Genomic DNA, 25,333 nt, shown 5'->3' with positions numbered 1-25,333 from the left:
GCTCATCTAATTCAAGCTTCTTAATTGATAAACTTAGGCAAAGAGAAGTACATTGCCCCAAGTTGCACAAGTGATAGAGCCAGGGTTTGAACCTTCTTCTCCCACCCCCCACTCCAAATTCAGTTCTTTTTCCCCTACATGTTTCGTCTTTCATGGCTATTTAAGTACCCTTTAAAAAGGAATCAACATTTCTTTTTAGCAGAGAATGGAAAACTATGTATTGGGTGAATTGTAATGGGGATTCTTTTTCTGTGTAGGATTTGATTGGATGGAAATTGAGGTCAATTCTATCTCTAAAATTCTATTATGTTCTTACTGGTATTAGACAGCTTCTTTTCTTTCCATTCATTATTCTTTATATCACATACAGCTTTTATTTTAATTCCTTATAAGGTACTGTTGATGAGGTTTAGAATTGGGGTACTTAAATGAAATTAGGGTTAATTGAGTTCTAGTGGTAGGTTCAGGGTACAGGGAGTCAAATAGAGCTCCCCTGCAACCCTTTTGCTCGGCGCAGGGATACAGAGTTAAATGAGGTCTAGTAGCACAAGAGTCATCTTTAAAGGAATTTAAAGACCCGAAAACCTAGATTGATAAAAGAGGTTTATTATGGAGTTTGGAAGTAGAGTCTAGTTAGTAAAGTTAAAGTTAGAGATAAAAGGGCACCAGAACCAGGGTTCCAGTGGGCAGAGATCCTGGGCATGCCAGGTATAAGGCTGCCATGTTTGGGACCTCTGCAAAGAGAGGGCTCCAGTTTGACTCTTTTGTAAAGAGAAATTTAGCTAAAGGGGGCTGTTGGTGGAGTCCCAGGTTGGCTCCTGGCTGGGTTTCAGCCAGGATCAGAATTTGAATTGAATTCAATGGGTTTCAGAACTGAGCCAGATAACAAAGATGAAACTGTTTGTGCTCAGGGTGAAGTCCCCTCCCTGTGAGGCAGAGTCCAAGGAGGTTTTCTCCTTTAAGGATTTTTCAGAGTTTTGGGGTTTCTTCATTATTGTTACTCCTTATCCCTGTTATGACCTAGTAGGTTCACTACTCCATTTTCTGTATTCCATCTTTCTGGGTTTATATTATTCTCCCTCCCATTTTCTTACCCACTGCCAAATACTTTTCTCCTCACTTAGTTCTTTTTGTTTTTTTTTGAAATGCTTCTGCCACAATTTCAAGGGATTCTTCCTCCAGCTTTTTTTTTAACTTCTGAAAACGGAAGTTTACAATACTATTTGTTATTCACTCATTTCAGCTGTGTCTGACTTTGTGATCCCATATAGGGTTTTCTTGGCAGAGGGACTGCCGTTTTCTTAATCAGTTCATTTTATAGATGGAAATTGAACCAAATGAGGTAAATTAACTTTCCCAAGGTCACATGGTAAGTATTTGAGGTTGGATTTGAAGTTAGGAAGATGAGTCTTCTTGAATTTAATTCAAATATTCTATTCACTGTACCATGTAGCTGCTATTTAAGAGAATTTAAATAGGAAAATAACATAAACTTAGTGTCAGAGAATCTTTACTATTTTGTCAAAACATGTATAATACATGTTCAAAACTCTGTTTACAATCAAAAGTTGTGCTTATCTGATGAAAAGGGAAAACATGTTGGTTCTTGCTACCTTGTAGAAATTATTCAAAAGCAGTTGCTCTTAGCATAAATATTGTTGTTACCTTGCCAATACTGGAACAGTTGTGGAATATGTGTTCTGAAGTGCCACTCTAGGGATTGTTTACTTTTTTATGACTTTTGTCAAGGTTTTCTCTTTGGAATTGCGTTTCTTCATTTGTACATGTATAGTAATATAGTAAATAGTTTAGTTCTTCTATAACTTCAACTGTCATATTTCATCCCTCTATACTAGGTTCCTGCAGCTTCTGGCAAGCATTCTAAAAAGTGGAACCAAAAGAAATTTTGATTGTCACTTTAAAGGGGGAGGGGGATTGTTTGATTTTAAGATTATCACTCTGAGATTGTGTCCCCTTTGATTAGATTCTCCCAGGCTCCAAGGAGTTGAGACAGAGCCCAAACCTTTCAGGATCAGAGAAGCAATACTATTCAGGGGCAAATCAACTTCAATTGAAATTCTAAATTCTCATTCAATTAAGGAATCCAGAACTGATCAGCTTGGGCTGTCCCAGACCCCATCAAGATACCCAATATAACTGCATCCCTCAATTAAGGCTCTAGGTAGCTTGCTAAGCTGCCAGGACCCTTCTGCCCACTGAGAAAGTATTCTCAGTGTCAAAACTCCATTTCCTTAATAGATCTCTGTCACTATAGAAGTCAGTCCCTTAGCAAACTGATTTCTATCCAATAATAAATTTTCATTTTGCAACTAATAATTCAGGAATGAGTGAATTCTTTCACTCCTAAACCTGAGGTCGATTTAAAGGGGACATTTCATAGTTCTCTTATTGCCACTAATCTCTTGACCACCAGGAATTGAGACCATTCAAACCACTCAACTTGACACCTGGCCTCAATACTAGATTCATAGGTTTGCTTGTAGAACTGGGTTTTTCTTTCTCTACTAGCATCTAATTTCATTGGCCACTACTATCTTCTCTCTTCTCAAATGGAGGATAGTAACAGTGGTCCATGCTATTGAATTTAAATGGTTTTCCTAGACCATTAACAGGCTATATAAACAGATTCTGAGAAATTAAGTATAGTTAACAATATTCTATCATCACTTCAAGCAGCAGCAAAGACCAAAGATACCCCTTTTCCAAGTCCACTGGCACTAGTTTAGCATAAGAGTAGGAAGTGACAGTTTAACATTCACATTGACCACTTAAAGTTAGTTCTGAAGTATCAGGAAGGAAAGTCGAATGTCACAATCTGCTTCCTTGTTAAATGACCCATTATTGTATGGGGACTTTATCCTTCCTTTAACCAGAAATGGCATTGAGGGAATGCAACAGTTACAAGTTGAAGCAATGCCTGACTTTAGACCTTTATAACATGAGACTGCTGCCATGGGATCCATTAAAGAAAAACATCTAGACTTCTGTAGGTATTTCAGTTGCTGTTGTTGTTATTTGTACTTCATATCATAATCTCAACACAGAGATGATACATTTGGTCATTTTTTTCAGCAATGTAATCTCACTGGCAATTAAAGCAGACAACAGTACAAAATAGCAAAATGAAGATTAAAAACAAAAGGGAAATCTTTTTTTTCTTACAATTTTAGAAGTTTATTTCCTGTTCATGCTACTCGATAATATTAAGAAAGAATTAGGAAATTAGATTATAGGTATTTTAAATTATTATTAATTTTTCTTCCCTTGTTCTCATTTTAGATTACATGTAAAATATTCTATTTCCTTTGTATTAAATTTTTATATTCTCTTTTATCTTTTCTTTTGCCTCTTCATTTTTCTTATCTTCAGATCTAGGACTGGCATTAGTAATCATTTATCTCCTTTGTATTCCTTTAATGTGTAGTTTCTTAAATAGTTAGCTATGAATAATTTTCACTCTTATTTCATTGTCATGTTGTCATGATATTATTTTTCTATTAGAAGAATCTTTATTTCAGAAGAAGAAAAGTAATAATACATAAAAGAAATTGTTTTATTTTGTAGTAGGTCACAAATGTGAGAGAGAAGATAAGCCTGAAGGCCCAACCCAGAAAGCTCTTCGTGAAGCCAGAGAACAAGCGAGACCTAAAGTAAAAGTGAAATCCAATACAAAGGTATGAAATATATTATTTCATTGCTTCACATTTAACCCAGGAACAAGTTATAAACTGATGTTTATATTCATAAAATAATTAATCATTTGAATTTAAAAGTTCTTTTAAAAAGGTAGATGAAAAGAAAAGATATAATCATGGAAAGTGTTATCTATGATTTTTGTTTATGGATTCAATTTCATTTTAGTCTCAAACTTTTTACAAAGATGATGAGGAGTAAACTGAGGTTCTAAACCGAGATAGTTCAGTTCCTTTCCTCCTGGGTCTGATTATCTGTCTCCTTCCCAAAGTAACCACTGGGCAGGTTCGGTAGCAAATGAATTCGCTACTCAATGCTGTATGGAAACAAAGTCTTTATTGATAGTAAAGGGGTAGATGGTTGGCCTCCAGGAAGACCAAACTGCCTGCAAGGGGATGCCAGTAGGCGGACACAAGGCTGGTATGAACCAAGTGCAAGGTTTGAAAGCAAGGTTAAAGTCTGGTTAGTAAAAGGCATTAGATAGAGGAAGATACACACCAAAAGCAGCAGCGGGGACAGAGAGTCTGTGATTCTAGGCATATGGCTAGTATGTTTCAACTCTCTGCTAAGGGATGATTCCTTCTCGGCTGTTTTATCTGCTTGAAGGGGCATATGGCTGAAGCCCAGGTTGATTCCTGGAAGGCCAGATTCTTGGCAGGCTTTTCAGATAAGGAAGAAACTGTTTTGGGGAAACCTGAGCAGATAGTTGGGGGTTGAGAAAATCCAAGCCAGCTCAGATCCAGTCGGGGCTGGGTACAAGCCCAAAAGTGGCTCAGATACAGATCTTGCAAATCAAAGGTCAGTGCCAAAGGAAGTTGGAGATCAGACAAGGAATCTCAAAGGGTCTATCTTTTCATATTGTAATTGAAATGTTTAATACTTCAATTACTTTTGGTACAAAGATTCTTTATGTGAAGCCCACCATGTTTAAAAACAAAACAAAGCATTGGCTGTTGAATAATAATGATTCTATGTACAAGTTCTTTTTGTTTCAGCAAATTTGAAAGAAAACAGGATTGATACTGGTCAGAATTGTGAAGCTTTCAAAGACTGTCTTCGGTGTCTCTAGTCTGTCTCCATCTCTGTCCTTTTTGATGAGAAACTCTCCTCCCATTTCATGTTCCACTGGCCCCCTTCTGCCTTCATTTTTTTTTCCCTTAAAACAGAAAGGGTCTGATTTAAATCATTTACATATGTTGATTGAGTGACTAATTTCAATTCAACTGAAACTCATATAGTCATACAGTATTACAATTCTACATTAATGTTCCATCAATCAGTATTTTCACTTAAAACATTTGTGTCTATATGGAATGAAAAGCTCCTTCTTTTTTAATAATAATTTCTCTTATCCTTAATCAGGTAACTTTTTGGAGTTGGAGGCTGGTAGGATTCAAGAGTTCTCATGAAATTACACTAGACTTTCTGTTGACTGATTGTCATTTTAGAGTGACAAGGTAGGGAAGGATATGTGAGAGTGCAATAAAATGACCATCTTCCACGGAGGCATTGATAGGGCCAAATCTTCTCTTCTATTTGTAAATTTCTCTCTTTTTGTAAATCAGTGTTGCTGTCTGTTATCTCCTAGATACTTAGGCATGGCCTCTTTTGTATTTTCCTCCATCATTGATACCAGGATTGACTGTGCCTGTGAGGTCACTCTGTTTTCCATTAGCTCATCTGGAAATAGAAATGCATTTTCAAAAGTGGTTTTACTAATTACTTAGAGAAAAATGATAAAATTACAAAATGAATTCATTGGAAAATCACTGAATCATTGGGTTTTTGGGAGCTTATCATAAGAGGGTAATTTCCTGATCATAAAACAATGTCCACAGACTTGTATTCAGCTGGCCTTCACTTCCTCTAACTAGAGGTAAAACTGCCATCATATTTGGAAAGTAAATTTGTACAACATCATAAAGCTATCAGCCATGCATTCAAATGGATAGTACATTTCTAGAATACAGAACTTACTCAAAAAACTTGAAGTGTCCTTTATTTACTCTATAATAAAATGCAAGATCTTTAATTTGGCATTTAAAATCCCCATATTTTGGCTTCCAACTAGCTTTCTAAGCTTATTATTTCATATTGCTTTGCTTTGTCACTATCTCTTCCACTCAAATCAGACTGAAAACAGTTGTTTATTATATTCAACATTTCACATTTTGCCTCTGGGTTTCTGCCCAGGAGGTTTTACCATGCCTGAAATATTCTTTTCCCTCTCTCCCTAATCCAGGAGTTTCCTGAAACTAGCTAAAATTGGTATGGAAGAGCTGATTATTAAATGTTTACTGTGACCAATGGAAAAAAACAAACCAATAGCAAAGTCTATTAAAGCAGAGCTTGGTTTGTTCTTTCACTGAAAAACTGAGGTCACTCACTGAGAACCTTCTTTCTCCCTGCCCTCCTCACTTCACAACATTTGTGAAATGGGAATATTCCTTTTACAAATAACATCTACTTCATAATGATGAGGACAAAATGATGAGGCTCTAAGAAGATGGGTCAGTCCCTTCTGGCTGTCTGATTACCTCTCTCCCTCTTCCTTCCCAAAGTACCAAGGCCAGTTTCGTTAGCAAATGAATTCGCTACTCAATGCTGAGTTAAAACAAAATCTTTATTAATTAGAAAGGGAACACTGCAGGGTCCGAAGGCAAAGAGGGTTTCAAGATAAAAAGCCAATTTGCAAAGAATAGGATTTTGGAGGTTCATTTTATATATATACACACACAGAGGATCATAAAACAGAGTTTGTATTTGAAAAGGACTTTTCTGCTTCCTTGGGATATAGAGATGTTTGTATATCAAAGAGGAAGACTTGTAAATAAGACAGGAATTTCTCTTAAGGATGTAAAATTCTATTAATCATTTGTGTCTCAGGTTATCTCCTTTAACCTCTTCTAAGACAGGAATTTCTCTGTTAATCATTTGTGTCTTGGGCTCTTCAGTAAGATTGTTGTAAATGCTATGTAAATGCCATTATTGTTATTGTTGCTATTATTTTTATTTAGAAATCTTTCCCACACTATTTCCTTCTTCACCTCTAGTCTCAGATGAAGAAGTGATTTTTTACTTTGCTAAAACCAATTTATCTATCAATCTCTCAATCTGCTTTGGTCCCATACTCTTTTCATCTTTAGCAGATTTTCCTCCATATCATCCCCACCTTATCTCCAAATTTTCTTAATTTCTGCCTACAAACACATCCATGTCTCCCTTAGTCTTTAAATAAACAAAAGTCTTTAAACACATCCAAGGTCTCCCTTAGTCTTTTAAACAAAGACTAAAAAACAAAGCATTTTAAACAAACAAAAAACCCCAAACCAACAAGCAAATAGACAAACCAACAAAAAAACAATCCAACTCTCTTTTGGTCCTCTTATTCTCACTGGCTATTGTTTTATAACTCTCCACTCCTTTCCCTTTAAGCTTCTTGAGACAGCTAGCTACAATAGGTCTCCACTTCCTCTCTTCTTGCTTCCTTTGAAATTCATCATTCAAGTGAAACAACCTTTTCCAGAGTTTGTTTTTAATGGTTGTTCAGTCATTCAGTCTTGTCTGATTCTTTTCAACCTTGTGGACTATATCACTCCTTTTATCTTCCTCTGTCTCTTGAAGTCTGTGCAAATTAATGTTCCTTGTTCCCAGGATATTATCTAACCCTTTCCTTGTTTGCCCATCCTTTTTCCTTTTGCCTTCAGGCTTTCACATCACCAAGTTCTTTTTCAGTAAGTCCCTTCTTCTCAATATGTGGTCAAAGTATTACGCCTCAGCTTCAGTATTTGACTCTCTAACCTAAATTAACTTCTTTATTATTTGATGAGGTATAGACCTAATGATGAGGTCTATACCTCAATAAAATTAGGATTAATTGAGGTCTAGTGGCAGGTTTGGGATACAGGGAGTCAAATGGAGCTCCACTGCAACCCTTTAGGATTCAGTGCAAGGATACAAAGTTAAATGAGGTCTAGTGGCAATGAGAGTCCCTTGTAAATGAATTTACAGGCCCGAAAACCTGGATTGATAAAAAGAGGTTTATTGTAGGGTTTGGAAGTAAGGTTAAAGTCTGGTTAGTAAAAGGTATTAGATAGAGGAAGAAATACACCAAAAGTGGCTGGACAGATAGTCTGTGATACAAAGCATGGTTGCTGGCATCTTTCAACTCTCTGCCAAGAGAGGATTCCAGCTTGGCTCTTTTATTTGCTTCAAGGAGCCTAGGGCAGTGGCCAAATTCTTGGTGGGCTTTTCAGATAAGGAAGAAACAGTTTTGGAGAAACCTGAGCAGATAGTGGGGGTTGAAAAAATCCAAGCCAGCTCAGATCCGGTGGGGGCTGGGTACAAGCCCAAACTGGCTCAGATACAGATCTCTCCCCTTGGAATACAAAAGGGTGGTTTTGACCAGATCTTGTAAATCAAAGGTCAGTGCCAAAGGAAGTTGGAGATCAGACAAGGAATCTTAAAGGTGGCTACGCCCACATGATATTGACTGATTTGATTTCCTTGTCCTCCAAGGAACTCTCCAAAATCTGTTCAAAGCATCAATTTTGCTCACCTTTCTTTATAGTCCAACTCTCAAAGCTACATATGGCTACTGGAAAAACCATATCTTTGATTATTTGGAACATTTCAGTCAGGTAGTCTCTGATTTTTATTATGCTGTCCAGATTTGCCATAGCTTTCTTTACAAGCAGCAACAGTCATTTACTTTCGTGGCTGTACTTGTGGTTGGCAATGATCTTTAAGGCCAGGATTATAACATTTGAAATTACTTCGAATTTAATGATCTTTTTTTGAATTTTCATCCTTTTTGAGCTCTGTGCAACATTTGACACTATTAAGACACCCTGTCTTCCTGGTTATTTTGACCTCTTTGAGTTTTCATCACACTTCTCTCTCTCTTGGTTTCCTTTTGTCTGGTCAGCCTTCCTTTCTGAGTCTCTTGCCATGTGCCAGGTCACACCTGCTCATGAGTTTCTTTTCTGTCTATGCAAACTGATTTACTGAAGTCATCAGCTATCATGGGAGCAATTATGTTATCTATGCGGATGATTTCAGTGTGTGTGTGTGTGTGTGTGTGTGTGTGTGTGTGTGTGTGTGTGTATGTGTATAAAATGTCCACATACATTCATCTGTGGTGTATATATAATATCTAATGTCTGTTCATATTTATATAACTATAATTATATCTCTAGACCCATTCTTTTTCTTGAGCTCCAGTTTTACATCATTCAGTTCCTTTTGGATATCTTGAACTAGATATTCTGCAGGCATATCAAATTTAGCTTATCTAAAAGATAACTCATAGTCTTCTCCTCAAACCCTCTCATTTCCCCAATGAGACCACTGAAACTTTTTAAATAGGGGGCCAGTTCACTATCTTTCAGACTGTTGGATTTGCCATAACCTGTCAGGCTGCATAAACGTCCTCAGCAGCTGCATCTGGCCCGCGGGCCATAGTTTGAGAACCCCTGGTTTAGAGCATCACTATCTTCTCAGTCAACCAGACCAGCAACTTTGATATCATTCTCGACTTCTCATGTTTATCTCATATATTTTTCTGTTGCCAAATCTTGTTTCTATTTTCACATATAGGTCTCCTGTATATCCTCCTCTTCTTCTTCATAAAACTACCCCTTTAGAGTCCAATCATCTCTTGGCTGAACTGCTGTAATAGCTTTCTAAATGGTCTCTATGCCTCAAACCCCTCCCCATTCCTCTCTCAGTTGCCAAAGTAAGTTTTCTGAAGTACAAACCTGTCTATGTCACTGCTTCCTACTTAGGACCTCCAGGGAGTCTCTGTTACCTCCAGGACCAGGTGTCAATTTTTCTATTTGGCACTTAAAGCTGTTCTTCCTAATCCAGTTTTTTTTTTTTTAATCTTTACCTTGGCACTCTGTGACCCTTTTACACTGGTGGTCTCACTGTTCCTCAAATAAAACATGCTTTCTTCTTTCATTGTTTCTTTTGGCTGATACATACATATATTTGAACTTCACCTCTCAAATCTCTGTTCTGTAGAGATCTGGTATGTACCTAATTATATGTTTGTTATCCTCATTAGAGACTGAGCTCCTTGGGTGAAAGGGACTATATTTTGCCTTTCTTTGTATCGTCAGGGTTTATCACAGTATGTTGGGGAATGGTTATGATATTCCAGTTGAAGGCAGCATATTAGTGACTAAGCTAACCTTGGAACTCACCTTTGTATTTACTATAGTCCAACATAACTGGCTTCCTACTTAGCCTCCTCCCTTCTCATCTCTATGGTCCCTAACCCAAACTTGAGATGAACTCCTTCCTCTATTAATGGGAGAGTTGTGCCAACATTCATCTACCTTTGGCACCTTTCAGTTGATGTAATCATTTCTCTTTGCAATCATACTGACAAACTACAAATTAACTAGCAGTAAAATATCTCATGAGTTAATTTGGTACTTTGAAAAATTAGTAATTTAATTAATATGAGCATTTAATCTTTATCTTCCTTTAAGGGTTAGTTCATATCATTTTCTACTTGAGACTTTTTTTTGAATTATTAGTATATTCACTCTCATAAAATTACTTTGTCCATACTTTGTATTTATTTTTCTGTATACATGCACCTCCTACCCCCACTCTGAGTAGAATGTGAACTATTTGAGGAATAGACTAGTATGCTTTTGCCTTTATAATCCTCATGGTATAGCATAGTTTCTTCTACAAAACAGGTGCTTAATCATCATGTCCTTTGTTCATTTGAAAGCCAGGGCTACCTCCGGTCAGTAAGAAAGTAAACATGGAAATAGGTCTTTTATGAAATGCAAAATAAATAAAAGATAAACTAAGGAAATAAAAGCATGTGAAATTTGTGAGTGGGTTATTGTATATGTTAGGGTGAAAAAAAAAAAACAACCTAATAGTTGTCATAGCAAGTTAAAATTTAACTTAGTTATGAAGCTAGATAAATGAATAAAAAGAAAAAGAGAGAGAAAAGAGAGAAAAGGAAAACAGAAAGGAAGGAAGGAAGTTTAGATGGCCATTTATCACACACTGTGTGGCAGGCCTTTCCTCTGGGGACAAAGAGATACCTGCCCTCAAGGAGCTTATATTCTAATTAGTGAAGACAATACCAAAAAGGAAAGGGTATTTGTACACTGTGGCACAATATGTTGATGGACAGGAATTTGTGGTATGCTGGGTCTGGGCAAGATAAGGCAAAAGTTCACTTCTCTTGTAGTACCTTTCCAGCAGTAGAATTCATGGTTTTGGGTGTGTGAGTCAAGGGGAGAGGTGTTAATAATGGCTAGAGTTCAGGTAACATGTTATAGAGACGATCAAACAGGCTAATTATTAATTTTAAAATTATATAATAGCTGAAATTTTAATTCAGTTTAAAATAAAATAGCTCATATATACAATTTATAATAATAATGACGTGAATAGGAAGACTTATATGAGAAAAACAGACTTTATGAAATCAAGACTTTTTTGTTTCATGTCCCCAATTTGTCTCAATGCAGATAATATTCAAACTATTTAATTAAAGAATATTAAATTCTTAGTTTGCCTATATTAGGAACAGTCTTTTATTAGGATATACATTTGAACTGATATCAAAGGACATAAGAGCTAATTTAACAGCCCTCTCAATTTAGTACATTTAAAGTAAAAATTTGATGATAGTTTTATCTTTTTTAGCAAGTTTGAGGTGAGATATTCCTCTGAGTCAAGGATTATCACCATCTTTATTATCTTCATTCTTCATGGTTTCATGTTGTCAATTTTGTGACTATTCTGTTTCTGGCAATAATTTATATTAAGATGTCATTCCACTAGTAAAGTCACAAGATTTTTAGTACATTTAGTACATGCTGAAATAAGGCAGCATGGTATATACTGGAAAGAGGATTTGATTTGTAGTCAAAAGGCCTAGATTAAGATTTATTTTGACAGTTATTAGTGCTTCACCCAGGGCCTGGCCTATTATACATACTTAATGCTTCTTGACTGAATGATTGAATATATCATTTTGGGTAAGTTACTTAATTTCTCTTTAGGTCTCAGTTTCTTTGTAAAATGAGGGAATTGAACTAGAATACCACTAATATAGATAGAGAAATGGACACCAAGGATGACCATTTGAGTGCCCTCTGCACAATTTGTCTGAATTTATATATATCTCACAAAGGGAAGCACATAGAACCAGAGTACAAAATGTCTCCAACTGGGTCTTTGCCTGTAAAATTCAGACCCTGGAAAGAGAGCTCAGACTTAAAAGTGGAGATGAAAAGAAAATCTTTCTACTAGTAGCTCCTCTCCTAGATATGGCATGGCCAATGGATAGATGTCTATCTTGCTTGTAGGAAATGGTGGCTCATTTCTGGGGGCAATCCACTGCTGAGATGGGTTGAATTGGTTGCTCTTCAGGACTGACTCCCAATCTTAGCCCCTAGGTCACTAGGGGCTGTCCTGACCCTTTGAGAGATCACACAGTCCCCTCATGGAAGGAAAGAAGGCACAAGCAGGAAGCAGCCTCATGTCAGGCTGGCTGGCCCAGAGGCTATGTGCTTATGGGCCTACTGAGAGCACTGAGGAAGGGGTAAAAGATGCATCTGCCAACTCCCTCCACTGTGCACAATGCCGGAATGGAGCTCCTTTTGGGTGGTCAGTGCCTTTTGTAGCACACTCAGCTCTTTATCAGCAGTCAAACTATTTTTTCCTCACCCTTCTCAGATACTTGTGCATGCTGTCATCCAGGAAAAAGGCCCTTTCACTTCATATAATCACACATTTCTAGAATTAGGCTTATAAAACCCTTGCAGTGGATCCAGGGTCAGATGACCTGAGCTTAGGATCAGACTCTGCTCTTATTAACGGTATGATTTTTGGATAAGTCATTGAAAGCCTCTTGACCTCAGTTTCCTCAGGTAAAAATAGACTTGCTTCTCAGGATCTAATATTGAGAAAAACAAGTGTGATTATGGTGTCTGTAAAATGTCCTTCATAAACCGAAAGACTATATTTACTTTGTAAATGTAGAAAATGTTTTAGTGGCAAAATTATTTTAACTCTGCTATATAATTACTATTTCTTCTGTAAGACTTAGCAACTCATTTTTATGTTATGATATTTTAAATAAGTTATTATACATAAGCAAAAGTAGGAAATCCTGATGCCTATTTCTGACTCCTAAAATATAACAAAGAAAAAGGGAATATGACATAGTTTATGTTGAAAATTTTCCCCCAATCTTTCCCAGTGATAGGAAATAAAGTTAAGTGTGAAGCAGGCACACAAATGTGAGGCTGAATCTGGGATATATTATTAGCATATCATCTTCTTCTATATGCATTATGAATCCTGACTCTTAAGCAGTAGCAAAGATGACCTTTTAATTAAGGATCCTATAATAATCTCACCTTCATTTGTAAAATGTGAATTATAATATTTGTAATATTTTGCTCATATATTGGAGGCTCACATAATAAATTATATAAAGTACTTTGTTAATCTTAAAGCACTTTGTAACACCACCTCTTCACAGCAGCTACACTACTTGTTCTCAGTAGTATTTTATTTTTCCAAGTACATATAAAGATGGTATTCAGCATTCATTTTTGTAGGACTTTGTGTTCCAAATTTTTTCTCTCTACCCAAGATATCAAGCAATTTGATATAGATTAAACATGTGCAAACCTTTTAAACATATTTCCATTTTTGTCATATTGTGCAAGGAAAATCAGATCAAAAGGTAAAAAAAAAAAAACATGAGAAAAAAAACAAACAAAAAAGGTAAAAATACTATGGTTTGATCTACAATTAGGGAGATAGTATTTTCTAGACAGTAAGGGCAGTTTGCAAGAATCTAGGACTTGGAATATTGAGATTGGGAAGCAACTACTTGTTTACATAGATGGAAAGTAGAGTAATATGAAATGTCTGGGACAATCAGTGTTTGAGCCTTGTAATCCAGTGCTATAAAAGTCCAATTAAAACATTTGTACTTTATGTGGAACCACTGAACATTCATGGTCAGAGGATTATTTGACAGCTTTATGAAGAATGAATCATGGAACGGAAAGAATAGAAGTTAATACCAAGTGGAAGACTATAACTGGATTCAAAATTTAAATTAGAAGCCTAGTTATATTGTTATTTTTGTCATTATTTTAGATATTATTGGACAAATCTTTCTTTTAGCGAATGTAGTGGATTAAGAGCCAGCCCTGGAGTCAGGAAGACCTGAGTGCTAGGACTCAGATACTTCCTAACTGTGTGACCCTGGGCAAATCATTCCACCCTCTTTTCTTTAGTTTCCTTATCTGTAAAATGAGATGGAGAAGGAAGTGGCAAATGACACCAGTATTTTTGCCAAGAAAACTCCAAAGGGGGTTTCAAAGAGTTTGACACAACTGACTGAAATAACAAAAAATAACAGCCTCCACTTTCAATCCAGATGCTTATGTAACAGTAGGCTTGAGAAAAGAGGATATTTCTAAGAACTTTAATTAGGTTGGAGAGATGACCATTCCTTCAAAGATAGGAAAGAATCTTCTTGATTTTTTTTTAATTTTTAAGATGTCTATTCCAAGTTATTTTGGTCTTTCCATATTGGCATGGCTTGGTTTGAAATATAGAAATTATAATTTGGCCTCAAAGTCAACAAAGAAAAATTAGTTAACTGAATTCTTTCTCATGTAACCTATCAAAACAAAAAAAAAGAGGCTGTGTGTCTCTATTTCTTTCTCTTTGTGTCTCTGACTCTGTCTCTTTTTATCTCTCTCTCTCTCTCCTCCTCCTCCTCTCCCTCCCTCCCCACGTCTCTAACTCTGGCTCTATCTCTCACCCTACTCTTCTTCTGTTCCCTTATCTCTGCTTTAGTATTTAACAGGGTCTGTTCCAAATGAAGATGAATAAATGAATGTTGACTACTTTTTCTCTCTTTTAGTCAGTTTTTTAATGACTTCTAGGTTGTGAATTTGGTCTATAGGGTATCTGGCCCCAGCCAGGAAACAAAGCAGATGGGCATCTCAGTTGCCTTCTGTGGTGCTTCTTAGTCTCCAGACTTGAAGAGGAAATACTGGGGCAAAGACAAAAAGCTATTAGACATCAGTGGATGTTTTATAGAGAGAAACTGATTTCTTCATCAAACCATTTTACAAGTCTTTAATCTTTAATCCCTGGTTGAAAAAAAAGACAAGATAAATTTGAATCTAATTGTGAAATTGCAGACCAAAAAGAACAGATTTATAGAAGAGCAAGCATTTGTTAAGTCTGTGTAAAGCATTTGAAATAAAAAGAAAGGCAAAAAACCAAAACAAAACAAAACAAAAACCTCTTGCTTTCAAGGATCTCATAGTCTAACATGGAAGATGATATGCAAAAACTATGTATAAACAAGATATATTCAGAATACCTCAGAAATAAACAACAGGAAAAAATATTAGGATTAAAAGGGAACAGAAAAAGCTTGAGAAGGTGCGATTTTTTAACTGAGACTTGAAGGGAGCCAGGAAGTGGAGATGAAAAAACAGACAATTACTGGAATGGGAGATAGCCACTGAAAATACCTGGAGTGGGAAAGATGGAGTGTCTCATGGGAAGAACAGCCAAGAAGCCATTGTCATTAACTCATGTAATACAAGGAGGGAGGTAAAGTTGAAAGGTAAGAAAGGGTCAGGTTTTGAAAGATTTTAATGCCATATTGAGAATTCTTTATTTTTATTGGAGGCAATAGGAAGCCATTGGAGTTTATTGAGTAATGTGCAGTCAGAATGAGGACTTGCACTGGAGGAATAGAATCAGTGAGCTGAGACTGCCAGATGCAGTGGTAGTTGGGGCCATGCTTTACTGAATTTCTATCTATGTGAGGAGCCCTTTGGAGATGCTGCCCTTTCCAACTGAAGTGCAGAAGAATATCTGAACTTGAATAGAATTAAAATCAAGCTATAAATTACCAGAAGTGATTTTCAGTAAGATTTATGTTTTCTTTAAACCATAAAGTCTAAATTTTACATTAAAAAGTCTTTTAATTTATTGAATTTTTCCTGAAAGTATAGATAATTAATATTGGCTACAAATAAAGCTTATAAAGTATTTATAAACCTTTCACAACTAAATATTGTTAAAGGCAATATTATAAAAGCTGTGTGTTAAGTACATATAGTACACTATCAGTCTTCACAGATTTCAGATTCTGTGAAGGATTTCTGCTTAGCAATGGACTTCTTTTTTTTTTTTTTTTTTTTTTTTTTTTCTTTTTTCTGAGGCTGGGGTGAAGTGACTTGCCCAGGGTCACACAGCTAGGAAGTGTTAAGTGTCTGAGACCAGATTTGAACTTGGGTCTTCCTGAATTCAGAGCTGGTGCTCTATCCACTATGCCATCTAGCTGCCCCCAGCAATGGATTTCTTTTAACTGTAAAACAGAGAATCCATAATCACAGTAAAAGTCAATAAGCTCTCACTAAGAGTCTCACAAATAAGTTGCATTTTTAAGTGTTTTTATAAAGGAGTTGCTTAGGAATTTAATTTATTTCCTATATTAACTCTGTGAGAGGGAACAGCTCTGTTGAGGTCAGAAAGAACTGACTCACATTCATTAGCTTTATGATCCTTAATAAATTATCCAGCCTTGCTGGATAAAGCCTCAGTTTCCTCATATGTAAAATTAGAGTCATAAAATTGCACCTATTTTTACAGGATTGTTTTGAGGTTCAAATAAGGTAATATATTTTACTTTATATCTTTACAAACCTTAAAGCTTTTGTAAATTGTCAGTTATTATTATTATCACTTATTATTATCTTATTATTATTGTTATACCTGCCTAAGGTCACCCAGAAAGTACATTAACTTACTAATCCAGAATTGAAACTCAGTTCTCCAAATGTTGAGTCCAGTTCACTTTTCACTATTCCAATCAGGCTTTCAGATGAAAACAAAACAAAACAAACAAACAAACAAAAAAGAGAAACAAACAAAAAGACATTTCATGGAGAGATATTTCATGGAGATTATATTGATCTTAAATTTTGATAAATGATGTCATACTATGTCATGAGTTATGAAAGTGAATAGGCATTTTGATATTTAAGAACATTGTTCTAGAAAGTAAAGGGTCATGATAATAATACATCAGTAATATTTTTGTTATTCAGTGAATATAAAGCAATAATAGGTAATATTATTAAGAACATTTTTATGATTATATATATAATTCTTATGGTTTCATAGTTATTTATATACTTATTTTATCCTTCCAGTTAGATAATAAAAGGCACAGATTATCTCTTATTCATCTTTGCCTTGCAAAATAGCATTTATAAATTACTTTAAAGTTTTTAATTTTTGCAATCCTAGAGACAAATACTACTGTTATATCTGTTTTACCTATGAAGAAATCAAGATAGAAAGAAATTCAGTTATTTGCTGCGGATCGCATAACTAATAAGTGTTTGAGGTCAAATCTGAATTCAGGGTGTCCTGATTAAAGGTCTTTCTATTGTGCCATCTAGATGTTTTATTTTTGTCGAATTATATTTAAAACATAGTTGATGTATTCTGTTTTATTTATAATTGTAAAATCTTTATGGAATATAGAGTAAAATTTTGCAGAAAATTATTCTTTTTCCGGGGTCTTGAGTAAAATGGTACAGAAGATGGGAAGAATAAATCAGGAAAGGAACAACTAGAATATTCCTTATTTAAAAAAGTTATTATAGACAGTAATGTTACTTTTGCCAATAATCATCTGAGACCTCAAGTTAGGAATTGGAGGATTCTGGGGCAAGGGAACAAAAAACATTGCCCCTGTGAAGTCATAGCTCCTCAGAGGCTGATATTTCTTTAAATTCACTGATGACACACACTGGTCAGGTAGACTAACAAGCCTGGCTGTTATTTCTGATCCCAGTGTGTTATCGCTTTAGCACTTTTGGCTTATCTCATTCAGCACACCTTGATTAACTCCTTGGCCCCTTATTGCTGTTCTGGCTATTTGATCTTAACCTGCCTCAGTGGCCACACTACCACAGTTTATTTCACATTATCTTATCACTGTTCCAGCTTTCTGATCCTGATCTGGCTTACCCTTGTCTACTCCCCTTGCTTTGATCTACAGCTCATGAACCAAGTAACTCAGAAGTCCAGCAATTATCAGCCACTGCCTCTCCTGCGCCTTGGCTCTTCCACTTCAGCCCCAAGGCGGAACTACAATCAACAGCGCCTACCTCGCCTCCCTCACCTCCCTGCCTATTTTACTTCAGGCTCATACCGGGGTACCATGGGTTGTGGGCATAAGGTTCACATGGGTTGATCTGAGTGATGATGTAGTTAGTCAGAGAGTCATAAGGGGTAGCTTTTTCAGTATATGAGGCCTTTATCAGTTGATTTTTGAGAGCTAGGTGTTCCCAGTTCAGGTTTATGAAACTTTCAATTGCATTTTTATTCCAACACTTTGTTCTCAATTAATCACATCTATAACAGTATTTGGACCACAAGACTCACTTGCTGGCAACTACTCAGAATTCAGTTATGGTACTTAGAAAGTATATGTTGTTCTCTCTCTCTAAGTTTACTTTCTTGAAGAAATTCACTCATGTTTTCAAGCCTCACTTCTTTGCTGATGACTCTCAGATCTACATCTCTAGTCCTGATATCTTCTTTTAGCTCTAGTCTGATTTTTCCTATTTGCCTATAGGACATTTCCACTTGGGTGTCCCACCATTACCTAAAAATTCACATGTCCACCAAAGTTGAACTCATTATCTCCTTTCACAAACTGGCTTGCCTTGCCATCTTTCTCAAAGAGTATTTTTCTCACCCTCATTTCCTGGTTCCTTAGACTCAAAACTATAAACTCTTCTTTGACCCCCAGCTCCCTTCAATATTACCAAAGCTATTTAAGCTATTTCGTCTTCAAATTCCTGTTGAAGATTGTATGTCTTGCTTTTGTCCATTTCCTTTCCATCCTTACCCTATAACAGGTCTTTATCATTTCGTGGTCTTGGAATATTACATCAGCTTCCTTGTTTGTCTAATGTATGTGATACTGGCAGAATAATCTTTCTTTAAAATAGTTTCAATCATGTCACTCCCCAATTAAGAAAAAGATACCTACATTGATTCTCAATTGCTCATCTGTTAGGTTAAAACGCATTCCAGAGTTCATATACCTTTATAATCTGAGTCAGTCTTACTTACTGAACCTTATCTTCCATTACTCTCAAACATGAACTTAGCCTTCCTTCCTTACTATCATACATGTACCAACCTAATTTTTACCTTTGTTTAACCCTGTTTAATCTTAGGAAAACTGTCAGTATGATATCAGTAACAAAACAACAAAAATTATATCAATAGATGCATTAAAAAAAGCATTTGACAAAATACAACATCCAGACCTATGAAATATACTAGAAAGCAAAGGAATTAATGAAAGTTTTCTCATAATCACAATCTAAAATCAAGAGCAAGCATTATATGTAAATAATGACAAACAATATAAAATACTTGGAAGTCTACATGCCAAGACAAACCCAGACATTATTTAAATATAGTTATATAACACTTTTTCAGAGAAATAAATACAGAACTAAACAATTGGAGAAATAGAAATATTACTCGTGGGAGGACAAGCCAATATAATAAAAATGGCAATTCTCCATAAACTAATTTAGCTACCTGGTATCATACCAATTAAACTACCAAAGAATTATTTTATAGATCTTGGAAAAATAGTATGGCAATATCGTTTAGTTCATTTAGAAGAACAAAAGGTAAAAAAAAATCAAGGTAATCAAGGAAAAAAATGTGATGAAAGATGGCTTAGCAGTTCCAGATTTCAAACTACATTATAAAGAATTAGTCATCAGAACAATCTGGCACTGGCTAAGAAATAGAGTGTTTCAGTGGAATAGATTAGGTACATAATACACAGTAAAAAGTGACCATAGTAATATTTTACAAAATCAAAGATCCAAGCTTTTTAGATAAGAATTTATATTTGGCAAAAATTTCAGTGAAAATTGGAAAGCAGTTTGGCAGAGGCTATCATAGATCATCATTTCACACCATATACTAATATGGATTAAGTTATTTAGACATAAAAAGTGACATCTTAAATAAATTAAGGGAACATGGAAAATGTACCTATCATATCTGTGGATAAGAGAGAGAGTATATTAAAAGATGTAAACTAAATAATTTTGACTTCATGAAATTCAAAAACTTTTTCAGAAATAAAATTAATATAAAGTTATAAGAAAACAATTAATAAAATGCAGCAAATTTCTCTGATAAAGGCCTCAATACTCAAAAATAAAGAGAACTGAGTCAAATTTCTAAAACTAAGAGCCATTCTCCAGTTATTAAAATGGTTGAAGAATATGAACAGGAAGTTTTAGGAGAAGAAATCAAAGCCATCAATAGTCACATGAAAAAAATGCTCTAAAATCATTACTGATTAAAGAAATGCAAATTAAAACAACTCTGAGATAGCATCTCACACCTATCAGATTGACTAATATGCCACAAAAGGAAAGTTGGAGAGAGTATGGGAAAACAGGGACACTAATGTGTTTGTGGGGGAGTTGTGAACTAGTCATATACTTTTGGAGAAAAATTTGGAACTATGTCCAAAGGCAATAACACTGCAAGGTCTGTATTCAGAGAGATCAAAGACAAAGGAGAAGAGCATATTTGTACAAATATATGCATAGCAGTTCTTTTTATTGTGGCAAAAAATTGGACATTGAGGGGATGCCCATCAATTGGGGAATGGCTTAACAAGTTGTAACATATGATTGTAATGGAATACTATTGTGTTATAAGAAATGACAAAGGGGATGGTTTCAGAAAAACTTGGAAAGACTCATGTGAATATGTGCAGCGTGAAATTGACAGAACCAGGAGAATATTGTACACAGTGAGAGCAAGCAATATTGTGAGGATGTGAAAGAACTATATGACTATGAAGGAACTACTCTGATCAAGAATATGACCCAAGATAATTCCTGAGGACTCAGGTTAAAACATGTCATCCATCTCCAGAGACAGAATGGACAAATTCTGAATGCAGATTGATGTATGATTTTATACTCTATTTTTATTGTTTTGTTTTTGTTTTGTAACATGGCCAATATGGAAGTTTGTTTTGCTTGGCTTCATATGTATAATCAATATCAAATTGTTTGCCTTCTCGAGGGGGTAGAATTGTGAAAGAGGGAGAGAATTTGGGTGCAAAGTTTTAAAAAATGATCTAATTTTTTTACATGTAATTGTGAAATCTTTAACATTAAAAATAAACTCCTCATACCAGAGTTCATGGTCCTTTCTCACTTATTTGATTTTATATTTCACTGTTCTCAAACATGAACTTATTCTTTTCACTTTACTCTTGTACATATACCAATCTTATTTTTACCTTCATTCAACCCTTATTGGGAATTTTCTTCCTTTGTCTCTTCACCTGTCTGCTCATCTTTCAATACCCAATTCAGATCTGATTACCTTCATATAGCCTTCCAGATAATTCTAGCTCATATGTTTATTTACTTATTTTTTGAATTTGTATCATGCTTATTTTATTTAATACATAATTTAACATTTTTATTATAGACTTTGTTCTCTAATTTTTATATGTCTAAGCCTTGTATTTCAAACAGTAATGAAGATAGAAATCATATCCACTGCTTCTTTGTATTTTCCCCCTCTCTATCCTAATATATAGCTAGACACGCAGTAGGTGCTCAACAAGGGTTGCAGAAGGAATAACTAGAAACTATATCTATTTAACTATATTATTTTTTCATATATCACTCTTAAAAACTTGGTATATTTAACTGCCACCTGTTTTTTTCTTTTGATAAAATTGAGTTAATGCTCAGATTAATGGCTAAAGCTAACTCTTTTTTATACAATTAAGATTTGCTTGAATCAAATGAATGTAAAACAAAAAGCCTTTCAAAGTGTTTTCACAATAATTCAGTGAATTAATTTTCCCCTTTTTATTGTTAGAAAATAAATAAGCCAGCATGAATCCTGATTAACTCTCTTTTCTATGTCAGAAGTTATAGCCATTAGTATAATAATACCAATTGGAAAACATTCCTAATCTCATTTAATTTTCTAATGTTAACAACATTTTTGCTATTACATAACTCAGATCATATCTTCAGAGTTTTAATATTAAAAAGACAGTTCAAATGATTATTAATCAAAATAAAAAGTCATATGCATCAATCTTAGATCCAATTTTAAAAAAATTCTTTAAATCATTGCATGAGTTAATAAAATAGCTTGAAGAAATTATTTGTATAATTTCCAGCTTTGTCTCACATATTAGAAAAATATCAACTTGAAAATATTATGAATATAGCATGTCATGCAACTTCATCTCTTTATATTCTCCAGAGTATTTTATATTTCAAATAACATCGGTAACAAATAATGAAGGGGAAGGAGGAAGAATAATTCTGTAAACTGAATGATTTACAACTCTGCCACCCCCAGCTAAGCACAAAAAATGAATTATAAAATTAAAATGAAGATTTAATCTGAATATTTCAATATTGCAAGTATGGCTTGACAGAGAGAGGTTTTAGTCACTTTTGATCTAAGGCAGAGTGAGGCAATGGAATCTCAGATAATTAAGGAACCTTCTGCTTTACTTGCTTCCTTGGTCAAGTTTCTTGGTATATTTATTTATACCAAGTATATTAAATGTCCTAAGAAAGTTAATTTACTACTAGCTATGATTTTTTAATGGGTTGGGGAGACAAGTGAAAAAGAAAAATTAAGGACATGAAAAGAAGTGCTTATGTAGCAGTAGAGGAAAAGGAGTAAGTGAATATTGATTTATTGTTTCCAACCCTTATTGTAGCAGATAGTTATAAAGTTATAAAAGTTTATAATTGGAAGAGCCTTTGACACTCTCTCCAGAAAGGTTAAGATTAAAAATGTATCAAAAGGAAAATGGATGAGTAAATGACATGCCGTGATGTAACCAAAATATTTTCAATATAAACTATTTAAATGCTGTCAGAGTTCAAAATAAACATATTGCTCTTATACCTTGTTATCCATCAAAATCTTTGTAATAATTATATATATATATATATATGTAATATGTAGTTTTATATATAGTATAGTTAAGCTTCAAAAAATCCAAATTAAGAAAAAGCATATTTCCCAAATTACCAGATTGTATAACCATATATCAGCTAAATATAGAAAGTTATTGTTTAAGAGGTTTACAGCCATAAACTTCAATTTCCCCTTGTAAATACCCTTTGTTAATAATTAATTATTAAAGATGCATTACTTTAAAGTAATTTAATTATGTTTGTTAATCAATAATATATAGTATGCAAATTATTTTCCTTACCTTATATAACCAATGTGATTATTGCAGTAACATTTTCCTCATAAATTATAAGAGATTTCAGATATTTCCATTGATCTTAATCATGCTTATTTTTAGTTTTTTAGAGCTGTATATGATTTTTTCTAAGTGGCAAAGCAGCATTTTATTTTTTTAGAGTGTGTTCGTTTATTTTTATTTGATAAATTTCTCATATTTTAATTAGTATCTTCCTTGTCTCACTTCAGGTTTTCAGGTATGAAATGGTGTTTTGAAAAAGATACTAAGAACAAATATAGGTAATATAACCTGTTTAAAGTATCTCTGCTTATCGTTTTCCCTTCATTAACTATTTGGCAATTCGTTTTATTATACTGATGTTTCATGAATGTAAGCATTGCCCTATTTATTTGTGTATCTACCATTATACATTGTTTTGTACCATACTCAAGATTTTCTCAGTATTTGTTGAAATAAATTAACCAAATACCTCTAAATGACAATGAACACTAAATAACAACTGCAAAAGGTTTATTAATTGGTGTTCTTTATCAAGGCTTTTTCTAATGCAAACAGATGTATGACATCATTCATTGTTAGGCACCTATAATTCTTCAAAGCCTTCTAATCTTTTGTGAATCTTCCTATACATATATTTGATGACTATTTCACTGTTCAGTTGTCTCAAATACTTCATATTTTATTTTTGATTTGATTTTCTGGAAGGAAGGGAATCATATTCCTTGACTATTAAATGTTCCTTCTTATGGATTTAATATTTTCCTAAAATATTTTGACTAAAATTTAAAGCATTATATGCAATCTATTGATTTTTACAGAAAGTGTTAGAAAAATCATTCACTCACTTATTTCCTATATCTGACCAGCACCATGATTCCAGTGAAATTCTTAGGCTAGAACTTGATTATTCATCTACAACCTAGATTTTTAGAGAATGTTTTTCTTTACTGATCTGTGTGTGGTACTGAGACTGCAATAGTTTATTTTTTCATTTTTTTAGAAGGTGGGTGTCTTGCCACAGCAGAGTTCCAGGCATTTTCAGAGATGTAATAGAATATTAGGAAGTGAACTGGAGTTGGAATCAGGAGAAATGCATTCAAATCCTAATCATGTGACTTGGGCAATGGACTTTATTTCTAGGATTTAGTTATCTCATTCCTATATGTAAGGGTTGTAGACCAGATTATCTCTACAATCTCTTCTAACTACAAATCCTATAAGTATGGCAAAGTTTATGATATGATTTTTACTATCCAGAGAAAGAATTTTAGAATAAATTTAATCAAAATGAGATTTAAATTTACAATAAGCCATTCTATAATTGATAAATGGACAAAGGATATGAACAGACTACTTTCAGATGAAAAAATTAAAGCCATTTCTAGTCATGAAAAAATGCCCTAAATCAATATTTGTTAGGTAAATATAAATTAATACATCTCTGAGGTAGCACTACATAACACAACACAACTGGCTAAGATGACAGGAAAAGATAATGATACATGTTGAAGGGGATGTGGGAAAACTGGGACACTAATACATTTGTTGGTGGAGCTGTGAACTGATCTAATCAATTTGGAACCATGTCTAGAGCTATCAAACTGTGATCCAAACTGCATACCAAAGAGATCATACAAAAGGGAAAAGGACTCACATGTGCAAAATATTTGTAGCAGCCCTTTTTGTAGTGACAATAAACTGGAAACTTGAGTGGATGCCTATCACCTAGAGAATGGCTGAATAAGTTATGGAATATGAATGCTATGGAAAATTATTATTCTATAAGAAATGACCAGCAGGATGATTTCAAAGAGGCCTGGGGAGACTTACATGAACTGATGCTAAGTGAAGTGAGCAGAACCATTATACACAGCAACAACAAGACTATATAATGGACTTGGCTCTTTTCAACAATAAGGTGATTCAGGCCTGTTCTAATGGACTTGTGAGGGAGTGAGTCATATGCACCCAGAGTATGGGAACTGAGTGTGATTTTTTGGTGGTTGTTTGCTTGCTATTTTCTCATTTATTTTCCTTTTTGACCTATTTTTTCTTGTGCAGCATGATACATGTGGAAATATGTAGGGAAGAGTTGCCTATGATTAATCTATATTGGATTACTTGCTGTAATGGGGGAAGGGAGGAAGGGAGGGAGAAAAATTTGGAACACAAGATTTTGCAAAGATGAATGTTGAAAATGATCTTTGCATGTATTTTGAAAATAAAAGGATATTATTAAAAATGTTTTTAAAA

The 25,333-nt window shown here is 34.4% G+C and overlaps 1 protein-coding gene across 1 annotated transcript in view; it reads left to right on the top strand.

Moving 5' to 3' along the window:
• SPAG16 (sperm associated antigen 16) overlaps nucleotides 1-25,333 on the top strand; it is a 1,297,727-nt gene that overhangs the window by 126,529 nt on the left and 1,145,865 nt on the right. Inside the window, exon 9 of the mRNA XM_074298771.1 lies at nucleotides 3,586-3,695. Coding sequence (XP_074154872.1) covers nucleotides 3,586-3,695 — 110 coding nt within the window. The remainder of the gene's footprint in view (nucleotides 1-3,585; nucleotides 3,696-25,333) is intronic.

Source organism: Sminthopsis crassicaudata, chromosome 3 (assembly GCF_048593235.1).
Source record: "Sminthopsis crassicaudata isolate SCR6 chromosome 3, ASM4859323v1, whole genome shotgun sequence".
Classification (NCBI taxonomy): Eukaryota; Metazoa; Chordata; class Mammalia; order Dasyuromorphia; family Dasyuridae; genus Sminthopsis; species Sminthopsis crassicaudata.
Note: the sequence above shows the minus strand (reverse complement) of the source record. Positions and strands in the feature narration are given on the sequence as shown.